The sequence below is a fragment of the Typopeltis vanoorti genome, chromosome 18 (genome assembly GCF_054136105.1).
Source record: "Typopeltis vanoorti isolate ZY-2024b chromosome 18, IOZ_Tvanoo_1.0, whole genome shotgun sequence".
Lineage (NCBI taxonomy): Eukaryota > Metazoa > Arthropoda > Arachnida > Uropygi > Thelyphonidae > Typopeltis > Typopeltis vanoorti.
In genome coordinates, this window is record NC_143566.1 from 77,063,966 (window position 1) to 77,085,627 (window position 21,662).

The 21,662-nt window shown below is 36.2% G+C and overlaps 2 protein-coding genes across 2 annotated transcripts in view; one reads left to right on the forward strand and one right to left on the reverse strand.

Annotated features, from left to right (window-relative positions):
- The window catches only part of LOC150096825 (septin-7-like), a 394,847-nt gene extending 394,158 nt beyond the window's left edge, over positions 1-689 (reverse strand). The window contains exon 1 of the mRNA XM_090407845.1: positions 645-689. Coding sequence (XP_090263971.1) covers positions 645-657 — 13 coding nt within the window. The 5' untranslated portion in view covers positions 658-689. The remainder of the gene's footprint in view (positions 1-644) is intronic.
- A 63-nt stretch (positions 690-752) lies between these two features.
- LOC150096826 (uncharacterized) overlaps positions 753-21,662 on the forward strand; it is an 84,617-nt gene continuing 63,707 nt past the window's right edge. The window contains exon 1 of the mRNA XM_090407842.1: positions 753-4,849. Coding sequence (XP_090263968.1) covers positions 1,157-4,849 — 3,693 coding nt within the window. The 5' untranslated portion in view covers positions 753-1,156. The remainder of the gene's footprint in view (positions 4,850-21,662) is intronic.

Genomic DNA, 21,662 nt, shown 5'->3' on the forward strand with positions numbered 1-21,662 from the left:
TGGTTTTTTTTCTCGAATTACATAAACCTAATAGTCTTATCACATTCTTTTGCAGTGTGTACATTTATTTGGTCAGCCCATGATTTTTTATTTATTTGTTTTTCAAAATACTCATAAAGGGTCAATGGAATGAATGATGAAATGTAATTCACTAAGGATACTCTTATTTACTAACCCTTAACATATCAAAAAAAAAATCAAATTAAGGAGTGTTTCTTCTATTTCAGGGTGATTTAAAGGCTTTGTTACCATCCTATACGCACATATTCAAATAGAATGCTCCTCATGAAATGTCAAATATGAGCTAAATGCAAAAATCAGGATATACCGGCTGCCAAAACGGAGTTCTAATGCAAGTACAGCATTCAGATGATTCTGGACTAGTTCAAAAAAGTCTATGAAAGTACAGCAATCGGCAAGTTATAATATAAATTAAATACAATACAAGAGATTTTAAGGATGGAAATTATTAACACATTATGGAGAGCTATCAAATTGCTTTTCTCGATTTATAATAACATCTCAGTTCATTACCACAATATGATACCGTACAGAAGATATAAAACTAAAATTGCATAAACGACTTTAACATCTTCATCGATCCTTGGATATATTGCAAAATTATATTAAAGGTAAACACTTACCACTTTTCTGCATCTCGTGCGAAAACCGCCGCCACTGTCAATCTGTTTCGCGCATGCCCTCCAACGGCTATTATACTCTCGTACCTTATCTGGTCCATTAGTTGTCGTAGGAGGTTTGTAAACAAGAAGAGGATTCTGTTTAAGTTTACTTGAAATATTTTGTGTACATCATGCGTGTGGGTTTGTTTTTAACCAGATCTAAAGATTTTTACTTTCTTAATATTTTGCCCCTTTGCCAAGAGCAAAGCATACTGTTACCTGTCAGTCTATGCATTACACGAGAATGTGCCTTGCCTTATACTTAGTCGTGATGATCGAAATTATTTTGTGAAACCTGCCTCATTAATGAAATTAGAGTTAATAATACAATGAACAAAGTGAAATATCATTAGGGATAATTGTACATGAGGGCTTGTTAATTTAAATGTCATTTGATGGAAGATTTTGTATCAAAGCTGCATTGCAAACAAACAGCATTAAATTTTTATATAAATTAAAAATAAGTTATCAGAATGGAAAGATATAAAATACTTAAAAAACTGGGCGAAGGATCATTTGGTACAGCTTTTTTAGTTAAAACTAAACAAACAGGATCACTGTATGTTCTTAAGGAGATTAACATTTCCCGAATGTCAGCCAAAGAACGAGAAGAAGCAAGAAATGAAGTGGAAGTACTTTCGAAAATGCAGCATCCAAATATTGTTACGTACAGAGAGTCTTTTGAAGAAAATGGAAATTTGTATATTGTTATGGATTACTGTGATGGAGGAGACCTTTACTCGCATATCAATTCACAAAATGAGGTCCCATTTTCAGAAGAGAAAATTATTGACTGGTTTGTTCAGATATGCCTTGCTGTCAAGCATGTACATGATCGTAAAATATTACATCGCGATTTAAAATCTCAAAATATATTTTTGACAAAATGTGGTATCGTGAAATTAGGAGATTTTGGAATATCCAGAGTATTAAATAGTACTTCAGAACTTGCAAGAACTTGTATAGGAACTCCATATTATTTATCCCCAGAAATATGTGAAAATAAGCCTTATAATAACAAAAGTGATATCTGGTCATTAGGTTGTGTACTTTATGAACTTGTCACCTTGAAGCATGCTTTTGAAGCAAAAAATATGAAAAATTTAGTGCTTAAAATAATTCGTGGTTCGTATCCACCAGTGCCACAACATTACAGTTTTGAACTCAGGAATTTAATTAACCATTTGTTCAAAAGAAATCCCAGAGATCGTCCATCTGTTAATGCTATCTTAAAGAAACCATTTATTGTTAAAAGAATTAAAAAATTTTTAAGTGAAACACAAATCAAAGAAGAGTTTAGTCATACAGTTCTTCATCAGAATGATTTGCATCCATCATTTCCAACAATTTCAAATGGGCATAATGTGCCCTTAAAAAGGGATCTTAATCGAGATAAAATTTCTAATCCATCAGCCAAGTATGGCTTATCAGTTGCTGTTAAGAAATCAAAAGTGGCTATGAAACCATATGAAAAGTGTAAAAGGTCAGAAAACATTCATTATGAAAAGCAAAAAACTAAAGGTGATCCAAAAAAGAAACACGAAAATAACAATAAGCATCATAAACTTCTGGAGAAGCAACGAAATGATAGGTTAGAGAGAGCAAAAGAAGAAGGCTGGAAAAATGTCATTGGTACATCCTTAAAAAGTAATTTACCTTCTCTTGAATATGAAGTATCAGAAGCAAATAAATATTCTAAAAATGAAAATGTAATGAATTCTAATGAAATGTTAAACGAAGCTGGGCAGGATTGTAAAATACCCATTTTACCAAAGGAAGCAAATTTTCCAATTCTTCAGCACTGTCCACAATCTTTAGATGATAACTTATCACTTGATGATTGCTATTCTTTACAGTTTATGAGTAACTTTATGCCTCTTCTCCCAGTACAAAATGAAAAAATTGAAAATGTCATCAAATTGGAAAAGAAAGAAAATGTGGTTCGCCTTCCTAGACCACAGTCCTGTGATTTGAAGAACAGAATCAATTTGCAAAAAAACATCTCGCCTATTCAGAAAATACGGCTTCAAAACTATAATGAAAGAAAAGCTATCTTAGAAAGAATGAAGTCAAGACCACCAGCAAACCTGAATTTCAACAAAGAAAATATTCAGTTTGGGCTACTACATATAGAAAAACATACCCAGAAACTTAGAAATAAATTAAAAGAAAAATGTAAAGAAGCCTATGAATCAGAAATGAAAAAACTTGAAAATAGTAAACAGGAAGAACTTGGTAATGCATTTCCTGAATATAACAAAAAAGAGTTGCATTCATTACCATCTCAGCCTGATAGCATAAATGATAATTTCTCTTCACGATCTAGATGGAAAGCAGATTCATTTGTTACAGCCCTTAAAAATTTACCTTTAGAAGAAACAGCATCAAGTATGGAAGCTACAAGTGCTGCAGATAAAGTCGTTGTATACAGAAAAAGACCATATTCAGCACCTGTTTCTCAACAAGGTAACCAAAGGTTAAGGAGACTTATAACCACTTCATTTAATGTTCCAACCAATCAATCTAGTAATAGCACTGTGAATAACAAAGATCTTGAAGAAAAATGTAGTTTCAGTACTTTAGTAAATTCAAATGAAAACATACTTTCCCAAAATGTGGAATTAAATGTAAAAAATACACCAGTGGCTGTTGAAAATATACCTAATCAGAATATATTAGATAATATTGACATTTGTTGTCAGGCAGAAAGAAATGCACAAAGCGCTATTGCCGAGGTCTTTCAGCATGACTCTGATGTTTTAAATAATGGCTGCAGTTTTCCTAGATTAGATTATAAAAGTCAACCAGAAAATTGGATACATAGTACTTCAGATTCCATTTCTGTTGATAACAGTAACCACAACGATTATGGCAGTGTGTCAGCTAATACTAACGAAAAAGTATGTGAAGAAGCAAATCAGTGTGGAGACAATGGTTTTGGTAAAACAATGCAGCTAACAGCAATTCACATTTGTAAAAGTTCCGAATCTTTATCATCTGATGATATCACTAATCCCAATAAAAACATTTTGCTTAATCATATTTCTTCATTTCCCTTGTTAAAACCTGACTGTGTGCCTCAAGATTCAGTGTTCATAAAGCATAATGGTTCCTCATCAGATAAAAATAGTAACTCTTCTGAGAATAATTCTCTAGCCTTGCCTTCACTTTGTTCATTGAATAAAGCATGTAATATAGTGAATCCAAGTAACACCGTAACTGAGCCACTACCAAATGTGATTCTTTGTTCAAAAAATTATGTCCCAGAAAAAAACAGTCAAAATAGCAACAATTGCTGTAAAGTTTTCCCTTTTCTTCGGTGTAATGCAAATGATTCAGAGAAAAATTATGACCATTACGATGAGCCTGGCCAGGAATCAATTTTAACTGAAACTGCATTAAATAGCAAGCTTAAGGAGGTGGAAAGAGTAACAAATTCTCACTCTGTAGATGAAGTTAGCCAAACATTTTCAGAAGTTACAAGTTTTACTAAAAATGTGCAAGCAAATGAGATATATGTAAATAATAGCAATGACGTAAAAAACTTTCCAGATATATGTCCTGCAATAACTAAAGCTGACAAATGCATTCAGTGCGATCTTTCTCATTTTATTGCAAGTAGCACAGATGAACATTTGTATGTTACAAGAGCTGAATATAATTCATCTGAAAGAAAGCAAAATTTTTCAGATAACCATGTTTGTGCTTTGTATCCTCATAAAGAAAAAAATTCATTTGCTATTCCAGATGAAAATACAAATAAACAGTCCAAAAATGAAATACTAGTTTACAAATATTCTGAGATGAAAAATCCAACCATAAAATCCAACTCTACAAAAGATGTGGAGAGGGAACTAGTAAATTCCACAAGTGTTTTCACTTTAAGTTATAAACCTGATAGATTAACAGAATTTGGTGTCACTAGAACATTAGTTCGAACATCATTTGATGATAATCTTCCATTGAAAGCGAAAAGTTATTCAGAAGAGGACTTAAAGAGAATGCCCAATAGCAATACCAAAACACTTCATTTTCGTACTTTTTCATTGCCAGAAATTCAAGATCCATCTCCATTTCAACCAGTATATTTAAAAGACATTAACATTTCTATTAAGAAAAGAGAATTAGCAGGTAGTGAAACTGATGAGTCTGAACTGGATAGTGATGTAAGTGGTTTTCATTTTTATTATTATTATACAAACACCTCCTGGAGTTAAGACTCATCAAGGGAGGCAATAGTAAGATGCATTCTAATAGAGATAATGTTTATCATACCTCATCTTAAATTGGTTCAATGATGAGTGCACTCACTACCCCATTCGGCAATCCATTCCACTCCATGCAAAAAAGTCATGCTGCACTCTCTTATGCATCATGCCTTTATACAACTATAGGATAACCTCCTGTCTCTATCCCTCTTCCCTCCCTCAACCCTTTGAAAAATATTCTAGGTATCTGCCTGATAAGCACTTCTTAACAATTTATGTCTCAATCAATTTGTTCTCCTCTTCTCTACCTATATACTAGAATCTGCAATTTACATTCACTTAACATATCTTCATAATCAGTATTCCATAGTCCTGATACTACGCTTGTTATCTGCCTCCAAACTTTTTCCAGAGCTTGCTTCTCTCATTAATTAGGAATACAGGTGACCAAATCAGTACACAGTAGTCCAGATATGGTCTGTTGACCACATCCTTATCTCTACTTGTCAGTGTCTTGGTATGTTGGCATTTCTTTTGTGCTGTTTTTATCAATTTTGCAATATGTCCCTTGAACATCAATTCTCTATCCATCAAGATTCCCTGCTTCCTCCATCTCCTGTAATACAATGCCTCTAATATGATATACAGCTTTACATTTTTGAGATCCAAAGTGCAAAACCTTACATTTACTGGTGCTAAAATGACATCCCAGTAGTCCATCCACATAGACATTTTATTCAAATCTTCTGATGCAGCAGTACATCTTCAAACAACTGAATATCAGCTTGCAAACCTCTCACAATATCATTAACAAATAAATTAAACAATAGTGATCCTTGAACAGAACCCTGTGGGACTCCACTAGTAATTCTCCTCCTCAGAGACATGGCTCCTCTATACACCAATTTATTATGTGGTAACCTGTCAAAGGCCTTCGCAAAATCCAGAAGTATCACTGTATATGAATCAGCCCTACTCAGAACTGTAGTCATCTTATAAAATATAAGTAAATTAGTAAAAGAAGAACTCCCTTTAAGAAACCCATGGACCTCTATACAGAATCTTTTCGTTATCTATCCTATCGTGTATTCTATTCCTGACCAGTCTCTCCCAAACCTTAACAACCCTTCCAGAAAAGCAAAGTCTGAAATTTGAAACATCTGTTTTGCTTCCACCTTTATGCAGTGGAACAATCTGCACCTCTTTCCACTCATTAGGGACTGTTGGGGACACAAGACTGTCATTAAACAACCAAGTCAAGGGAAGTGTCAGTTCCTTAGCACGTTTTTTTCACAACACAAGTGAAATCCCATCTAGTTGAATAGCCTTATTCACATCAAGATGACTTATACAATTATAACTGGCCTTTTCAGAGTTATAATTGTTTCATATTCAACATTCCAGAGGTTTCTGACCTCTAGAATGTTGAGTATGAGGAAAGATTGAGAAGATGTAATTTGCAGAGTCTGGTGGAGAGAAATGAAAAATGATCAAAATTAATATGAGCCTGGAATGGTTTTAAATGCTGCGACAAGTTCAGACATGTTTGAAAATCAGGCGCTCTTCACTTTGCATGTGGATTATGCTATTAAGGTCAGCTCACGCTGCCGTTGACTCAACTGCCCGTGGTTGTCGTCGCCTCCGAGTGCGAGTGAAGCACGGAGGTATCTATTCTAGGAAATGTGCAGTCACTAGCAAGGTCGATGTGATGTGGCCTGGCACATCTGTAGTGGGCGCTGTCGCATTTTTGCGATGTGATACAGCCTGCTGCGGCGATAGTGTGTGCTTCGCTTTACACTGAATACGAGACTTATGATACTCGACTCTAACCAAGGCTTTATAACAGCATTTGGGGAAATGCTGTTATAGAGACTGAAGAGAAGTTCAATCTCCACCAGTAGCCAATCAGAAATAACATGCTCAAGACTATCACTAATTATATACAGCATCTGGTGAAAAGATGCTGTATATAATTAGTGCTGCCATCTCATGGTCATGAACACAATATATTTATTGTTTGAAGTAGCATGGTTTCTAAATTTGGTTTTCCTGGTTTACAGGATGAAAACCGTACTTTATTCATGCCAGAGTTTGTCTAACTCAGGAACTGGGTGAAGAGAGGATTAGAAAAAGTTCCTCACACACACACACACACACACACACACACACATATATTTTTTTGCATAGTTCAAAAACCTTGCCATACACACTAGACTTGGAACTTTTTTCAAGCAACTTCAGGCCTCCAATAAGCAGGGCGATGATCTCACAGTGCATAGTGAAATTCATTTCCTACCTAAAGACGATCACAAGCATTCATACCCATGACCAGATTCGAATTCATTGCCTGCTGGTTGGAGAGAGGATAGGCTATCCACTTTGACCAAATCCATAATAATTATTAAAGGAACACGTAAGACCACAGTAATAACTTTTAATTAATAAGGTACAGATTTTTCATACTAAAACTAATAGTTCTTCTTCAGTGTTACAAAAGTAACACTGAAGAAGTACAAAAGTAACACCGAATGTTTGTTACAAAAAGTAACAAACATTCGGTGGATCACCTGTTAAAATACGTGGTTGTCACGAGCTAGGAAATGATAGAAAATAATAATTAATTAATATTTAAGATAATTGGTTTTTTAATGATTACGTAAAATAAAAGTCTCCCAGATCTTCGAGAGAGAGAGACAATCATTGAGATTTAAATTCGGTCGGTGTAAAATAGCTTCACAACCTTCTTTAAAAAAGCGTTCAAATTTGAACCTACATCTATAGAGGAGAATAGCTTTATCCCACTGGATATTATGGGTAGTGTTGATACTGTGTTGTGCTAGAACAGACTTCTGAGGTTTGTTGTATTCAATATAATATTGATGTTCTTTAATTATTTTTTCCACAGAATGGCCAGTTTGTCCAAAATAAGAAACATCGCATTCACATGTTATTTGGTAAACACTAGCCAAAGATAGAGATGACAGTTTATCTTTTGTAGAAGGCAATAAGGAAAAAATTTTGTTGGTAGGAATATACGTGGGAATCAAATAGTACTTTTTTAAAATTCTACCCATAGGTTCTGAGATTCCTGGAATGTAGGGGATTGGAACTCTGCAGACTGTTGAAGAAACCTTAGGTATTGGAACATAAGATTCAATTATCTGTTGGATTTAATTAGGGTGGTAATTATTCAATTCCATTAACTTATTAATGATTGAAAGTTCTTGTTGTAAGATTTCTGGAGAGGAGAAAACTTTATGTGCTCTATTAATTAGATATTTAAGAATGCCAAATTTTTGAGATGTGTGGTGAGCAGACTTTTTATGAATGTATCTGTCAAATAAATGTGGGCTTTCGAAAGACGCTTGTAGATAAGGTACCAGAAGAAGTTCAAGTAAGGAGGATGTCCAAAAATGGTAAAGTACCAGAATTTTCTTTTTCCATGATGAATTGGATACGAGGGTGAAGGCTATTTATCTGTTGTAGAAAGTTCATCTTCAGTATGTGACCAAATGGCAAAAACAAAATCGACATAATTTTGCCATTTGGTCACATACTGAAGATGAACTTTCCACCTTTCTACAACAGATAAATAGCCTTCACCCTCATATTCAATTCACCATGGAAAAAGAATTGTGGTACTTTACCATTTTTGGACATCCTCCTTACTCGAACTTCTTCTGGCACCTTATCTACAGGCGTCTTTCGAAAGCCCACATTTACTGGCAGATACATTCATAAAAAGTCTGCTCACCACACATCTCAAAAATTTGGCATTCTTAAATATCTAATTAATAGAGCACATAAAGTTTTCTCCTCTCCAGAAATCTTACAACAAGAACTTTCAATCATTAATAAGTTAATGGAATTGAATAATTACCACCCTAATTAAATCCAACAGATAATTGAATCTTATGTTCCAATACCTAAGGTTTCTTCAACAGTCTGCAGAGTTCCAATCCCCTACATTCCAGGAATCTCAGAACCTATGGGTAGAATTTTAAAAAAGTACTATTTGATTCCCACGTATATTCCTATCAACAAAATTTTTTCCTTATTGCCTTCTACAAAAGATAAACTGTCATCTCTATCTTTGGCTAGTGTTTACCAAATAACATGTGAATGCGATGTTTCTTATTTTGGACAAACTGGCCATTCTGTGGAAAAAATAATTAAAGAACATCAATATTATATTGAATACAACAAACCTCAGAAGTCTGTTCTAGCACAACACAGTATTAACACTATCCATAATATCCAGTGGGATAAAACTATTCTCCTCCATAGATGCAGGTTCAAATTTGAATGCCTTTTTAAAGAAAGTTATGAAGCTATTTTACACCGACCGAATTTAAATCGAAATGATTGTCTCTCTCTCTCTCTCTCTCTCGAAGATCTGGGAACTTTTATTTTATGTAATCATTAAAAAAATTATCTTAAATATTAATTAATTATTATTTTCTATCATTTCCTAGCTCAAGACAACTATGTATTTTCATAAGAAAGATTCCGGTAATTGGACTACATGTTTATTAAGCTAAAAAAAAAAAAAAGACTATGTATTTTAATAGGTGATCCACCGAATGTTCGTTACCTGTATTCCATTCCTATAACTGTTTGTAACATTGAAGATGTACTACAAGTTTTAGTATGAAATATCTATACCTTATTAATTAAAAGTTATTACTGTGATCTTACGTGTTCCTTTAATAATTATACTATGCCACAGGTACCTCTAAAAAATAAAAATCCATAATAAATAACCAATAATTTTATTATTATTATCATTTACTTGCTTATTAAAGCTTAATATAGCCAAATAGGGCTTGTGATCCTGCACCTCAACATCTGTTAATAATTCTGTAAATAATAATAGTAATAATAATAAAACGAAAACTATTTTATTCTTCTGGCAAAAAAAACAAAAAAAACATTATCATTTAAAATATGCTTAAATAACCTGAAGCTAAAATGGAATAAAAGCTAATATATGTACCTCTTATTTTAATTAAAAGGAATACTGCTTCTAAATAAGAAATGAAAAAAAAAAGAAAAATAGATCGACTAGGAACTCGCTCATGTTCACTGAAAATTGTATACAATAACATTGCATTAACTAAACGGTAAAGTAACATATTTTACAAAATAGTAATGTTTCAGTTGTATATATCTCAATGCTCTTATTGTGTGGACATTTCTGACGAGTCTCAAGACTCATCAAAAGAAACTATGCTAAACGTTATAGCAATCATACTTCTTCTTAAATGCACTCACTGGTAAAACAATCGGGACTGTGCAACCCATTCCATCAAAGCAAAAAAAACTTAATTCTCACACCCTTGCTAACTGTACCCTTCTACCACTTCCAGAGAGTGAATTTCTTATTCTCTTACTTCTTGTCATCTATGGAAAAATTGCCTGTGCTTCACATCTTATAAATTCCCTTTAGTAATTTGTTTCTCTCAAATCCTCTGTTTTGCATCTATTAACTAAATCTTATACCCCACAGACCTTCAAATCTACCATTATAGGAAGCAAGTATCCATTCTAGTGGGAAGGCTTATACATTGTCATCCATAATAGTATTATTTAAGGAAATTAACAATGTATACAATATATTAATTAGAAAAACTTTTAATTAATACTTCCAATTCAGCAAAGTCAAATTGACATCTTCAGGGAACAAACTATGTGCACGCAGGTGCTACTTGGGATAAGTACGATTGAAGTAGAAACAACAAAAATCAGTCTAAAGTCCAAAAATAGTGCCCCTATTGGGCTGAAATTCTCAGGATCAGTGCTTCCCAGCTTTGAAGCAATTTTTATTATTATAATATTATTATTGTTCTGGGAAACTCCAAGGAGTCGACAGACTCATCGAGGGAGGCCCTAACATCATGTCAAGAACAACTATTCAACATTCACACAGTATCTATCATACCTTGCCTTGAACTCATTCACGGTCGTAGCACCCACAACAGACTCTGGAAGCTTATTCCACTCATTCACCACTCTCCAAGTAAAAAACCTAGCTCTAACACCCTTATCAACCACGCTCTTGCCCAGCTTCCATGCATGGCCCCCTAGTCCTCCCACCACCAGTCATATTTTCAAAAATATCTTCTGGATCAATCTTATAAAAACCCTTCAGTAATTTGAATGTCTCAATCATATCACCCCTCCTTCACCTATCGTCCAATTTCTGCAACCCACAAATCTTCAACCTATTCTCATAATGTTCATTCCACAGACCTGCTATCATTTTGGTCACTCGTCTCTGGACCCTCTCCACTTCCTCCCCATCACGAAGAAACCCTGGTGCCCATAACTGGGCACAGAAGTCCAGATGGGGTCTTATCAAGGCTCAATACAGAGGAACAACAACTTGTTTGTCTCTGCATGTTAAAATATTTTTCAGAAGCCAAGTGATTTGGTGAGCTGTTTTAGTCACTTTTGCAATGTGCCCCCTAAACTTCAACTCCCTATCCACCAACACTCCCAAATCCCTGGCCTCATCAATCTCCTGGAGTACGGTTCCACCAATGCGACATACTGCTGCTATTCTTTTCACCCCGAAGTGCATAACCTTACACTTTGCCACATTAAATTGACATTTCTCCAGTTCTCCAAACTATCCAAATCATCCTGTAAAATTTCATCCTGTGCACTCACAATTGCTCTACCCAACTTTGCATCATCAGCAAACAAGTGAACACTTCCTCTCAAATCCTTTCCAATATCATTGATGAAGAAATTGAAAAGCAGTGGTCCAAGAACAGAGCCCTGCGGCACTCGACTAGTCACAAGACGTCTTTTAGACTCCACTCCTGAATAAACCACTCTCTGGTATCTCTCCTTCAACCACCCTCCTATCCATCTCACCAACCCTATATCTATCCCCATCTGCTCCAGTTTACTGATTAGGGTTCCATGTGGTATCCTATCAAAGGCCTTGGCAAGGTCCAGTAGTATCACTGTAAACCCATTACCCCTATCCAGTTCAGCCGTCACTATGTTATAAAACGTGAGCAAGTTACTGAGGCATGATCTACCCTTCACAAAACCATGTTGTCCCCCATACAATATCCCATTTTCATCTATCCAATCCTATATTATTTTCTTGACTAATTTCTCTAAGACCTTGACAATGATTCCTGATATGCTAATCGGTCGGTAATTTACAACAGCAGTCTTGGAACCACCTTTATGCAGTGGAACTATTTTCCCCTCCTTCCACCCGCTCAGGACTAACCCAGACCCGAGACTCAAATTAAACAAAATGGTCAGGGGTACTGACAATTCTTTAGCTGCTTCTCGTACTACACGAGCTGGTATACCATCCAATCCCACAGATGTATTGACATTGAGGTTATGCAATAGACTACTCACCTCCACTTCATTCACCACAATTCCCGTATAATCTACTGGTTTATTCGTTTCTGCAATGTCACCACCTGGATGATATATTCTTGCAAAGTGCTCACTCAGTAACTCAACTATCTCAACTGATTCAGTTACCTCCCTACCATCGGCATTCTTTAAAATCATTCTGCCATGTACATTTTTCCTTTTACTTGCTACATATCTAAAAAACTGTTTAGGATTCTCTTTAGCCTGCATGGCCAATGTTCTTTCGTAATCCTTTTTTGCTTTTCTTACCACACTCGTCACCCTTCTGGCCTGCGCTTTATACCGTTCATGTGCCTGCCGTTCACCTTTCTCCTTAAATTCCCTCCATAGTTGTTTATTTTTTTGCAGCTCAAGCCTAATGGTGTTATTCATCCATTTAACCCCTACTCGATTTATTATTCGGACTCTAGGTATACAGTCAGCCATTGCTTCATGGAAGCACTTAACTACCTCCCATGCACTATCAACTTCTAGTCCTTGCAGTTGTACATGCCATGGCACTGAACCAATCAAACTCCTAAGCTTGTCATACTTTCCAGCCCGATAATTCCACATATACCCTGCCTTAATTGAAAATTCTACACTTTTAGCCACCTCCCAAGTCAAGACCCTATGATCACTCTCACCGATTGGTGGCAATGTGGTCATATTTGTTACAGCCAAATCCTCAGATGTAATTACTAGGTCAAGCACTCTCACACCCCTAGTATTTTCCATTACATGCTGTCGCAGATAGTTATCCCTTAATAACCGCATAAAATCCAATTCCTTCTTCCCGTGTGTCCTCTCCTCACTCCAATCAATGCGACCATAGTTGAAATCTCCCATAATAATCACCCTCCTTCCACTCATTTCTTCTATTTGCTTGTGCATACTGTCACCACCATCTTTTCCATCACCTGGTCTATAGCAGCACCCAATTGTATATTTAGTTCTGCTAGCCACAATCTCACACCAAATGGCCTTAAATGTGCTCTTTTCTCTATCCTGCAATTCAACTTCTATTCTCCTTGGCTGTAGCTCATCAGCTATCATCAACAATACTCCTCCCCCCATTTTATTCTCTCTGTCATTCCTGAACACACTATACCCATCGCATTCAATCCCACTAGCTATATCATCTACAGTCAGCCATGTTTCACTAATACCAATAGCCTGTGGTCTGGTAGTGCCAACCATGGCCAGAAACTCTTCCTGTTCCTAATAATCCTAGTATTAGTGTACACGAATTTAAGACCCCCATTAGCCCCAACCCTACCTTGATGCCTTATATTAACTATCCCACTCTGATTTGTTGTCCTTATTCGCTCAGGCATATTATATTCATTCTTACATTCAACTGCCTCCCTAAGGGCTGTATATCTACTCCCCCCCCCCCTTAACAAATCTAGTTTCCCTGAATTTGTACATCCACTACATTCAACACTTTCTCAAGTCTTCTTACACTGTAACCATTCAAATGCAAGCCATCCATCTTATATAGATCCTTTCGCCCATCAAACTCACTCCACATGTCCACAAATTCCACACCACTCGTCATATATAACCCACGCATAAAGTCATTTGCAATTATGGCCCTCCTTTTAAACATTTCACTGTCATACCGTGGCAAAAGACTAATCATTCTAACTCTTTCACTCTTTTCTTTTGCTACCTCAAACAATTCATTCAGGTCTTCTATCATTTCCATTTTATCTCCTTTCAAATCATTCATACCTGCCACAACAATCATTTCTTTCACCCTTTCCTTTTGCTCTCTAATAGACTCAGTTACATCCTTTATGGTCGCACCAGGTTGGTACGATTTTGTCAAATCCTCTACTAACACACCTCATACTAATGAGTCTCCATACAGCACTCTATCCTTCATTTTGTTCATGTTCACATTCATACGTCTATTTTTCCTGTCATACCTTTTATTATTGGTTGGTTCATTCAGTCGACTTTTGTTCATGCACTCTAGTTGAGGCTGATTCCAGGAAACGGTCTTTCATATTTGAATTTACTTCTGTGGAGTAAGGTTTCCATAGTATCTTCTGGTGGATGTCCATACCGTGACTGGCAAGCCTTGAGTGACTGTAGTGGTGGAACCAGTGTAGTCTGTGTTTGGCCATTTTGATGTTGGCTGTCTTGCCTGTTTGGTCATAATAGGATCACTTGGAATCTGGTAGGCACCTGGAAGATATAGGGACTGTGGATGGTTTTTTGGCAGGCAGGGGGAAAATAAGGATTGCCAATTTTTTTATAGGGTCTTTATGTGGTTATAAGGTTGTATCTTTTTTAGACTTTGTCAGTTTTTTCAGATATGCTTTGGATATATGTGAGGGTATTATATTTCATGTTATTATTATATTTCTAGGACTACATCTCATTTCACCTAGAAGAAATGAGATGTAGTCCTAGAAGAAATGAGATGTAGTGAGAGTGGGGGGGTAAGTAATAGAGAGTTGAGTAATGAAGCTGGGAGAGTCATGCTGAATAGTGTAGAGAATGAGGCCATGAGTGTGGACTTGAATGAAGTTAAGAGTGGTAAAATATATGGTGATTCTATAATTAAGGGTATGGAGAGTGGTATGCATGAGGAGTGCTTGGCTGATGGGACAATAGAAAGAGTGGCTTTAGCAATAAAGAGAGGGCATGAAACAGACAAGATGATAGTTATGGTGGGTACGAATGACTTGAGAGGTAGTATAAATCGGGTAGGAAAAGATTTAAGAACATTATTAGGTATTGTGAAGAGGAAAAGTGTCAATGGGAGAATAGTGTGTGTGCTGCCTCGTTTTGACAATTACGAGTTAAGTAGACGAGCCTAAATGTTAGAATGTTAGCCTAAATGTTGTTGCCAATATTACAAAAACCTACTCCTATGGGTAGACACACACACACACACACACACACACACACACACACACACACACACACACACACACACACATACACACACTCTCTCTCTCTCTCTCTCTCTCTCTCTCTCTCTCTCTCTCTCTCTCTCTCTCTCACTCACTCACTCACTCACTCTACCACCATCCACTCCCCAACAATATGCACTATCTACCAATAATCGTCCACACATCCCTGTTATTTGAGCTTATGAAACATTTCAGGTTTGTTAATAACATAAAAACCAGTGTACAGATGTTAGGAAGCAGTTTCATCGTAGCAGTTGAATACAGGTGGTATGGCAACACAACGTGAACTCAGTGACTCAGAGGTGTCATCGTGGGCTGTCACATTGGTGGCATGTTAAACACCCATCTCTTCATACCATTCCCCTGACCTCAACCCCATCAAACACTTGTGGGATGAATTGGAGCTGCAATTGAAATCCAGAGCAGCATGTCCTCGAACTCTTGCTGAACTCAGTGCTGCTTTGATGGAGGAATGGAGACAAATTACACCTGATGTGTGCTGCACATTGGAGGAAAACCTCCCTCAAAGGGTGCAGGAGGTGATCAAAGCCAAAGGTGGACATACTCGATATTAGGGTTCACCTGCTGGTATCAATTGTAAATTGCTAAAGTGTTCAGACAATTATTGTTAGATAGCGTAGTATGGTATGGTATCATAAAACCCTTGTTAACAGTCTTCAACTTCTGTTTCAAACAGTCTTTTCTCATAGCTGAATGCTTTTTTTTTTGGTGTATCTTCCTATTCACTTTCTACAATGCCAAAAAGATTAACAACATAATCATTCCTTCCACCATTCATCCCTTTCAACATACAGATTATAGTAAAGAGATAGCCAAAATTTTAAAGAAATGTAATCTCTGCCATTCTTTTAAACTTCATATACAGCTGGCAACCCTTATCCTGCTCTCCTAAGGATCAATGCCTCGCTTCTCTGTTTCAAGTATATACAAGGTCTCTCTTGTCATATTATGATCAAACTAGAAGATCTGGTAATGTTAGGCTTGAAGAACACAAGAAATAAATCCACTGCTAAAGTCAGTCAGGTCTAACTGACCATGCCTTGGGCACCTTGTACAGAATCAAATGGGAAGAAACCACCTTGTTTCACAGCAGCAAATACAAAAATGACTTTTCTTGAAAACAGCAATAACATGAATCCTCAAATCTAAATATAGTTGTATGAAACTTTCCAAGAGTTGGGAAACAGTAATTCTTAGACCTCTCACCCCCACAGTCAAAGCTAGCTACCAGCATGGCACCCCTCTTAGGATTTTACATTTCTAGTTTGACACTTTCTGATTATTTTTGACTGAATAGTTGTAGCAGTGGATATATTTCTTATGTTCTTCAAGACTAGCAGATCTTCTAGTTTGTGTGTGTGTTATTACAATTTTTATATTGTATTCCAGATGATACTGCTCTGATATAGACAAAATATTAGAACTATTAAACTTGTGTTTAATTATTTCTTCATGCTGTTTTCTTTCTATAAAACTTAGAGATGGACAAATTTAAGCACAGTAGTCCAGATATGGCTGTATTAAATACTTCTTCATCTCTACCTCTCGCTGTGTTTTCCAACATACAAGTGATATTTTGAAATATTTTGCCTGATTTTGCAATATATCTTCCAAACTTCAACCTTCCATTCCATAGCCTCAGAAATTTCTTGCAGCTTGTAAACTTTTCTTTCCAAAGCGCATAACTTTACACTTTGTTACATTGAACTGGTAACTGGTATCCTCTTATACGGTCAACTAATTTAAATCATGCTGTGAAGAATCTGTACATGCTTTTATTAACCATTGTGCTGTGCTGATTAGTATGAACAACAATCATTCTCTGTATTATTAATGAATAAATTAAATAGTAGTGACTAAGTACAGAGCTTTACAGCATACTGTCTCTTGCCTTCTACTGGATTGTATCCATCACTCTAATCCATAATACCAGCTTCATATCCATCCCTCTTTGCTCCAGTTATGTAATGGAGTTCCATGCAATATCTTATTCTGTCAGATACCATTGTTGTGCAGTATCATGATTTATCTGTACACTGTAGAGATATCTGACAGACAAGATACTGCATGGAATTACTCAGCTGTTACTTTGTAATAGAAAGCAAATTACTGAATTAAGACTTTCCCCTTCACAAAGCCATGCTGTTCCACCATTGATTATTTTAGTCCTCTCCATCCAGTCCTAAATTCTATCCTTAACCAATTTTTCTCTTTGCTTAACCATCACTCCAGAAATACTGCTCAGTTATTTTCCCTTGAGACCATGCTAGAGCTGAGATTTAAATCAAACAGCTTGATCAGGAACACTGCTAATTCTTTTACACTGCTCCATTTCAGTTTCTTCTCAACATTCATCCACATTTCAGCTTCAGACTTGTCAAACCTCATACAGTTAAAGGACCTTCCCAGTTCTTTCAGGAACACCACTAGATTCCTTCTTTATCTCTATTGCTTGAACATGCACATTGTTGTGTATAGGTTTGTAGTCTTCCATGTGTGGCATTGATAAAAAGGGGAGGGGGACTTTCTGTAACACATGGGCTGATATTCCATCTAATCCCATTACTCTATTCACGCTCTGATTTTGAAATATCTTTTATTTGCAGTTCATCTGCCTCTATTCTCACATCAGTCCCATCTGTCTTTGCATTCTTATGCACCTCTCAAAGTGATCACTCAGTTATTCAACTATTTTTTGTGCTTTTCATTTCCCTACCATCTGCAGGTCATAAAATTATCCTTCCATAATCATTCTTCCTTATATTCTTCACATAATAAAAAAAACTCTTTGGGATTTCCTGTAATAATGTGATTTTGCCTTTCTTACCATTCTGATTGTGAGTGAGGTTATTGCTGATCACCTTTCTCTTTGAGTTTGAAATAGAGAAGGTCTCTATTTCAAACTTGATCAAGTACCCTAGAAATGTGAAGAACTTTTCATGAATGTTATAAGCAGTGATGCTTTTTATTTGAAGTGTTCTTGAAGTCTATTCAGGAAGTGTTAAATAAAAAGTTAGTGAGCAAAGTATTGTAGTTTGGTATTGTGTTCTGTATTGGTGGAACTGTGTTCCAGGTGAGATATTAGATTCAGTATCTGGGGGGGGGGGGTGAGCATCAAAGACCTAAATTTCAGAGAGCACGTTGCATGTGCTGCAAAGACTAGACGGGGGCATTGTAGTTATGATAAGATAACATTAACATGTAGAGATAAAGTAGAATGCACCTGCAAAAATCACTGAAGATCGCAGATGGTTTGCTGATTGCTTGGTTTCTAACATGATGGAAACTAGGGAAGGTTCAACAACTTTTCCAGTTTGTTTCATTATGGAGAGAAGGGTTGAAGAAGTATGTAACTTGGAGAGTTCAATCATTAGGAAGAAAGGAGATGCAGTGGTGAGGTAATTTTACAGGATTAATACAGAAGAGATTATATATCCTTGAGCTGGGTGGAAATGAGAGGCTATTCCTGAAAATTGTGTGAGAAAGAAGGAAGTAAGGAGTAAACTTTTACTTAAAGAATGGTGGGTGAGCAAAATGCAGTGTCAGAATGTATTGAGAATGCTAAAATTGGGAATGAATTTAAGGTTTGATGATGCGTTGCTGGTTGAGTAACACCTGCGATGAATCTTTTGAATCAAAAGAAGTTTGTTATTATCAATAAATCATTTGTTCAATCTAATCAATTCGATTCAGTTTAATCGATCACCTTCCCATATCCTCAGTAATACACACATCACCAGACTGGATGAACTATCTCTCCTTGGACTGACATTTACCTTCATCTCTCTTGGCACTAGCTTATATACAGCAAATCCCAAATCCTTCCATCCTGAGACTACTGTTCACACATATGGAGTGTTGCATCTAAAACCTCTTTAAAAATTCTTGATGCTGTCCACAGGAGAGCAATTCAGTTAATAGATGACCCTGCACTCACAGGCTTACTTTAATCTCTATCCCACAAATGCAGTGTTTCAGCTCTATCTCTCTTCTACATTCACTTCCATGGTCACTGCTCCAGTGAATTGGCAAACATCAGTCCTCCATTTGCTGTTAGGCCTGTTTAAACAAGAGCAGCAACTGTCAAACATTCCTCTACAATACAACTGCAAACACATCTTACCTGCTTCTCCTCTTCCTCATTTATTCCATCTGCTTCTGTTCTCTGGAACAGTTTACTCCATGATGTGTTTCCCAACAATTTTAACCTGCTGCTCTTTAAGAAGAATGTCAGTTGGTTTCTTCTTTCTCAACACTTCTCCGTTCCTCACACATGACACTGATGTGCTTATAGGTTCTTGTGCGTGTGATAAATTTAAAAAAAAATCATAATAATAATAATGGCACTTTTTAACAGGACAGTGTGAGCTCAAACAATTGGAGAAGTGTGTGGCAGCAGAGATTAGAAAGAAAGGACACTGCTGAGATGTGCTAGATGAAGAGAGGACAAAATCATGTTTTCTTGGCATGAAAATTAAGGATGTTGTTGAAGATATTAAAATGGAAAGAGGGTGATAGTGTTGGCAAGGATGATGATTTAAAAAAGTTGCGGTTGGGATTTGTGGGATGAGAAAGGATATTAAGAGTTACCATAAGAAGTAAAAAAAAGAAAAGTGAGAGCGTTAAAATTGTATCTTACCATGGTATGAGAGGAATGAATTGAGGATAGAACAGCGATTACAAAAGAGTTGGTGTGTAGTTTGCACAGGAGGAATGAGGTAGTTTGTAGATGGTTGAGATGAATTCAGTGGACACAAGGATTGATACATGTATGACTGATAGATTGCACTTGAATGGATTTGGAGTGAGGTGTTTGCACAAAAGTATTGTTCACTGAAGGATTGAAAGTGCAAAATCTGTGAACCTGGACTATTATGGTGGGTTCAGATAAGTATGTGAAGTTGTCCTTGAGACAAGTATGAAATGGAAATTATCCAAAAAAAAAAAAAATGGCTTAACTCTCTCACTTTCTTATGTTTTTTTCTCAGAACTACCAGTGCTTCTTAAAAGAAACATAGATAGTTCTGAGCCAAAAAGGATATCTCTCCCTTTGGCTCTGAACTAACAGAGGCATTACAGATAAGATGAGGAGGACAAGTTAGTTCAAGAAGTGCAATACAAGTAATTATTATAGGGCTCATCATTTATTAGGACATAGATATGGTGAAAGGAACTCTGCTGTTTCAGGGTTCTAGATCAAGTATTGCATCAGAAAATTTATGTATAACTAAACTTAATTGATTGGGAGAGAGTAATTGTGCAGTCTTGACTTGGTAGGTGGCTACTTGATCTAGCACTCTGCAACAGCAGAGTTCCTTTCACCATATCTATGTCCTAATAGATGATGAGCCCTATAATAATTACTTTTATTGCACTTCTTGAACTAACTTGTCCTCCTCACTCTTATCTGTAATGTCTCTGTTAGTTCAGAGCCAAAGGGAGAGATATCATTTTTGGCTCAGAACTATCCATGTTTCTTTTAAGAAGCACTACTTCTCACCTCTGCAACTCTTCACACTGTATAAATCCCTAATCTACCCAGCCTTGGAATATGGTTCTCACATCTGGGATGGTGCACCAAAGTGCTATCCAGAAGAAGGCAGTTCCTCTCTTTCTCATTGTCTGTTCAGCCACTTACTCTGTATCTCTTCTAATTTTCATGGATGCTGCTCCATCAAACTCAGCAGCTCCTAATCAACATCAGTATAGTTCATCTTCAAACTTATTGAACCAACTTCTTATTCTGTTATTTCATTCCATCTACCTGTGCCTTTCGAACAGCCTTTGCTATACTGCTCCTCCAAAGATGTTCAAGAAACATATCAACATATTCCTTCTTTCAAATCCACAATCATTTTTTTATGTTATTTTTACTCACAAACGGTTGTAAACCTATAATACATTAGTGCCATGAGTGGATAAGGATTTTTTTAAATATTTTTTTATTAATGTTTTATATGTATATATATATATATATATATATATATACACACACACACACACATACATACATACATACATACATGCAGTGCAAACACATAGTGTGCCCATTAAATAATGAGGTTGATTATTAATTTTATGGCTATTTAGCCTATTTTTGTTTAGGAGTGCCCTTTATTATAATGTCATTTGCTTTTTACTCAGTTCTAGGGCATTACTGAAGTTTTACATAGATAAATATATGAAGAATAGAAGAAGGGAAAATTTGGATGTACTTTAGGATGTTGCTGGCTGGTTTCTTATTCAGCGGCATCCTGGCGTGTGGCGACATCATCTGCTGGATTATGATTAAATGGAACGGGGGTTTGGAAAAGGTGTGGGTAAAGTAATGTGAGGCAAGTGGTATGTGAATCTTTTAAAAACCTGGGTTTTTCAAAAATGATGGGATAGGATCATATCCTTCATCTTCTCCAAAAAGTTGCTTATATTTT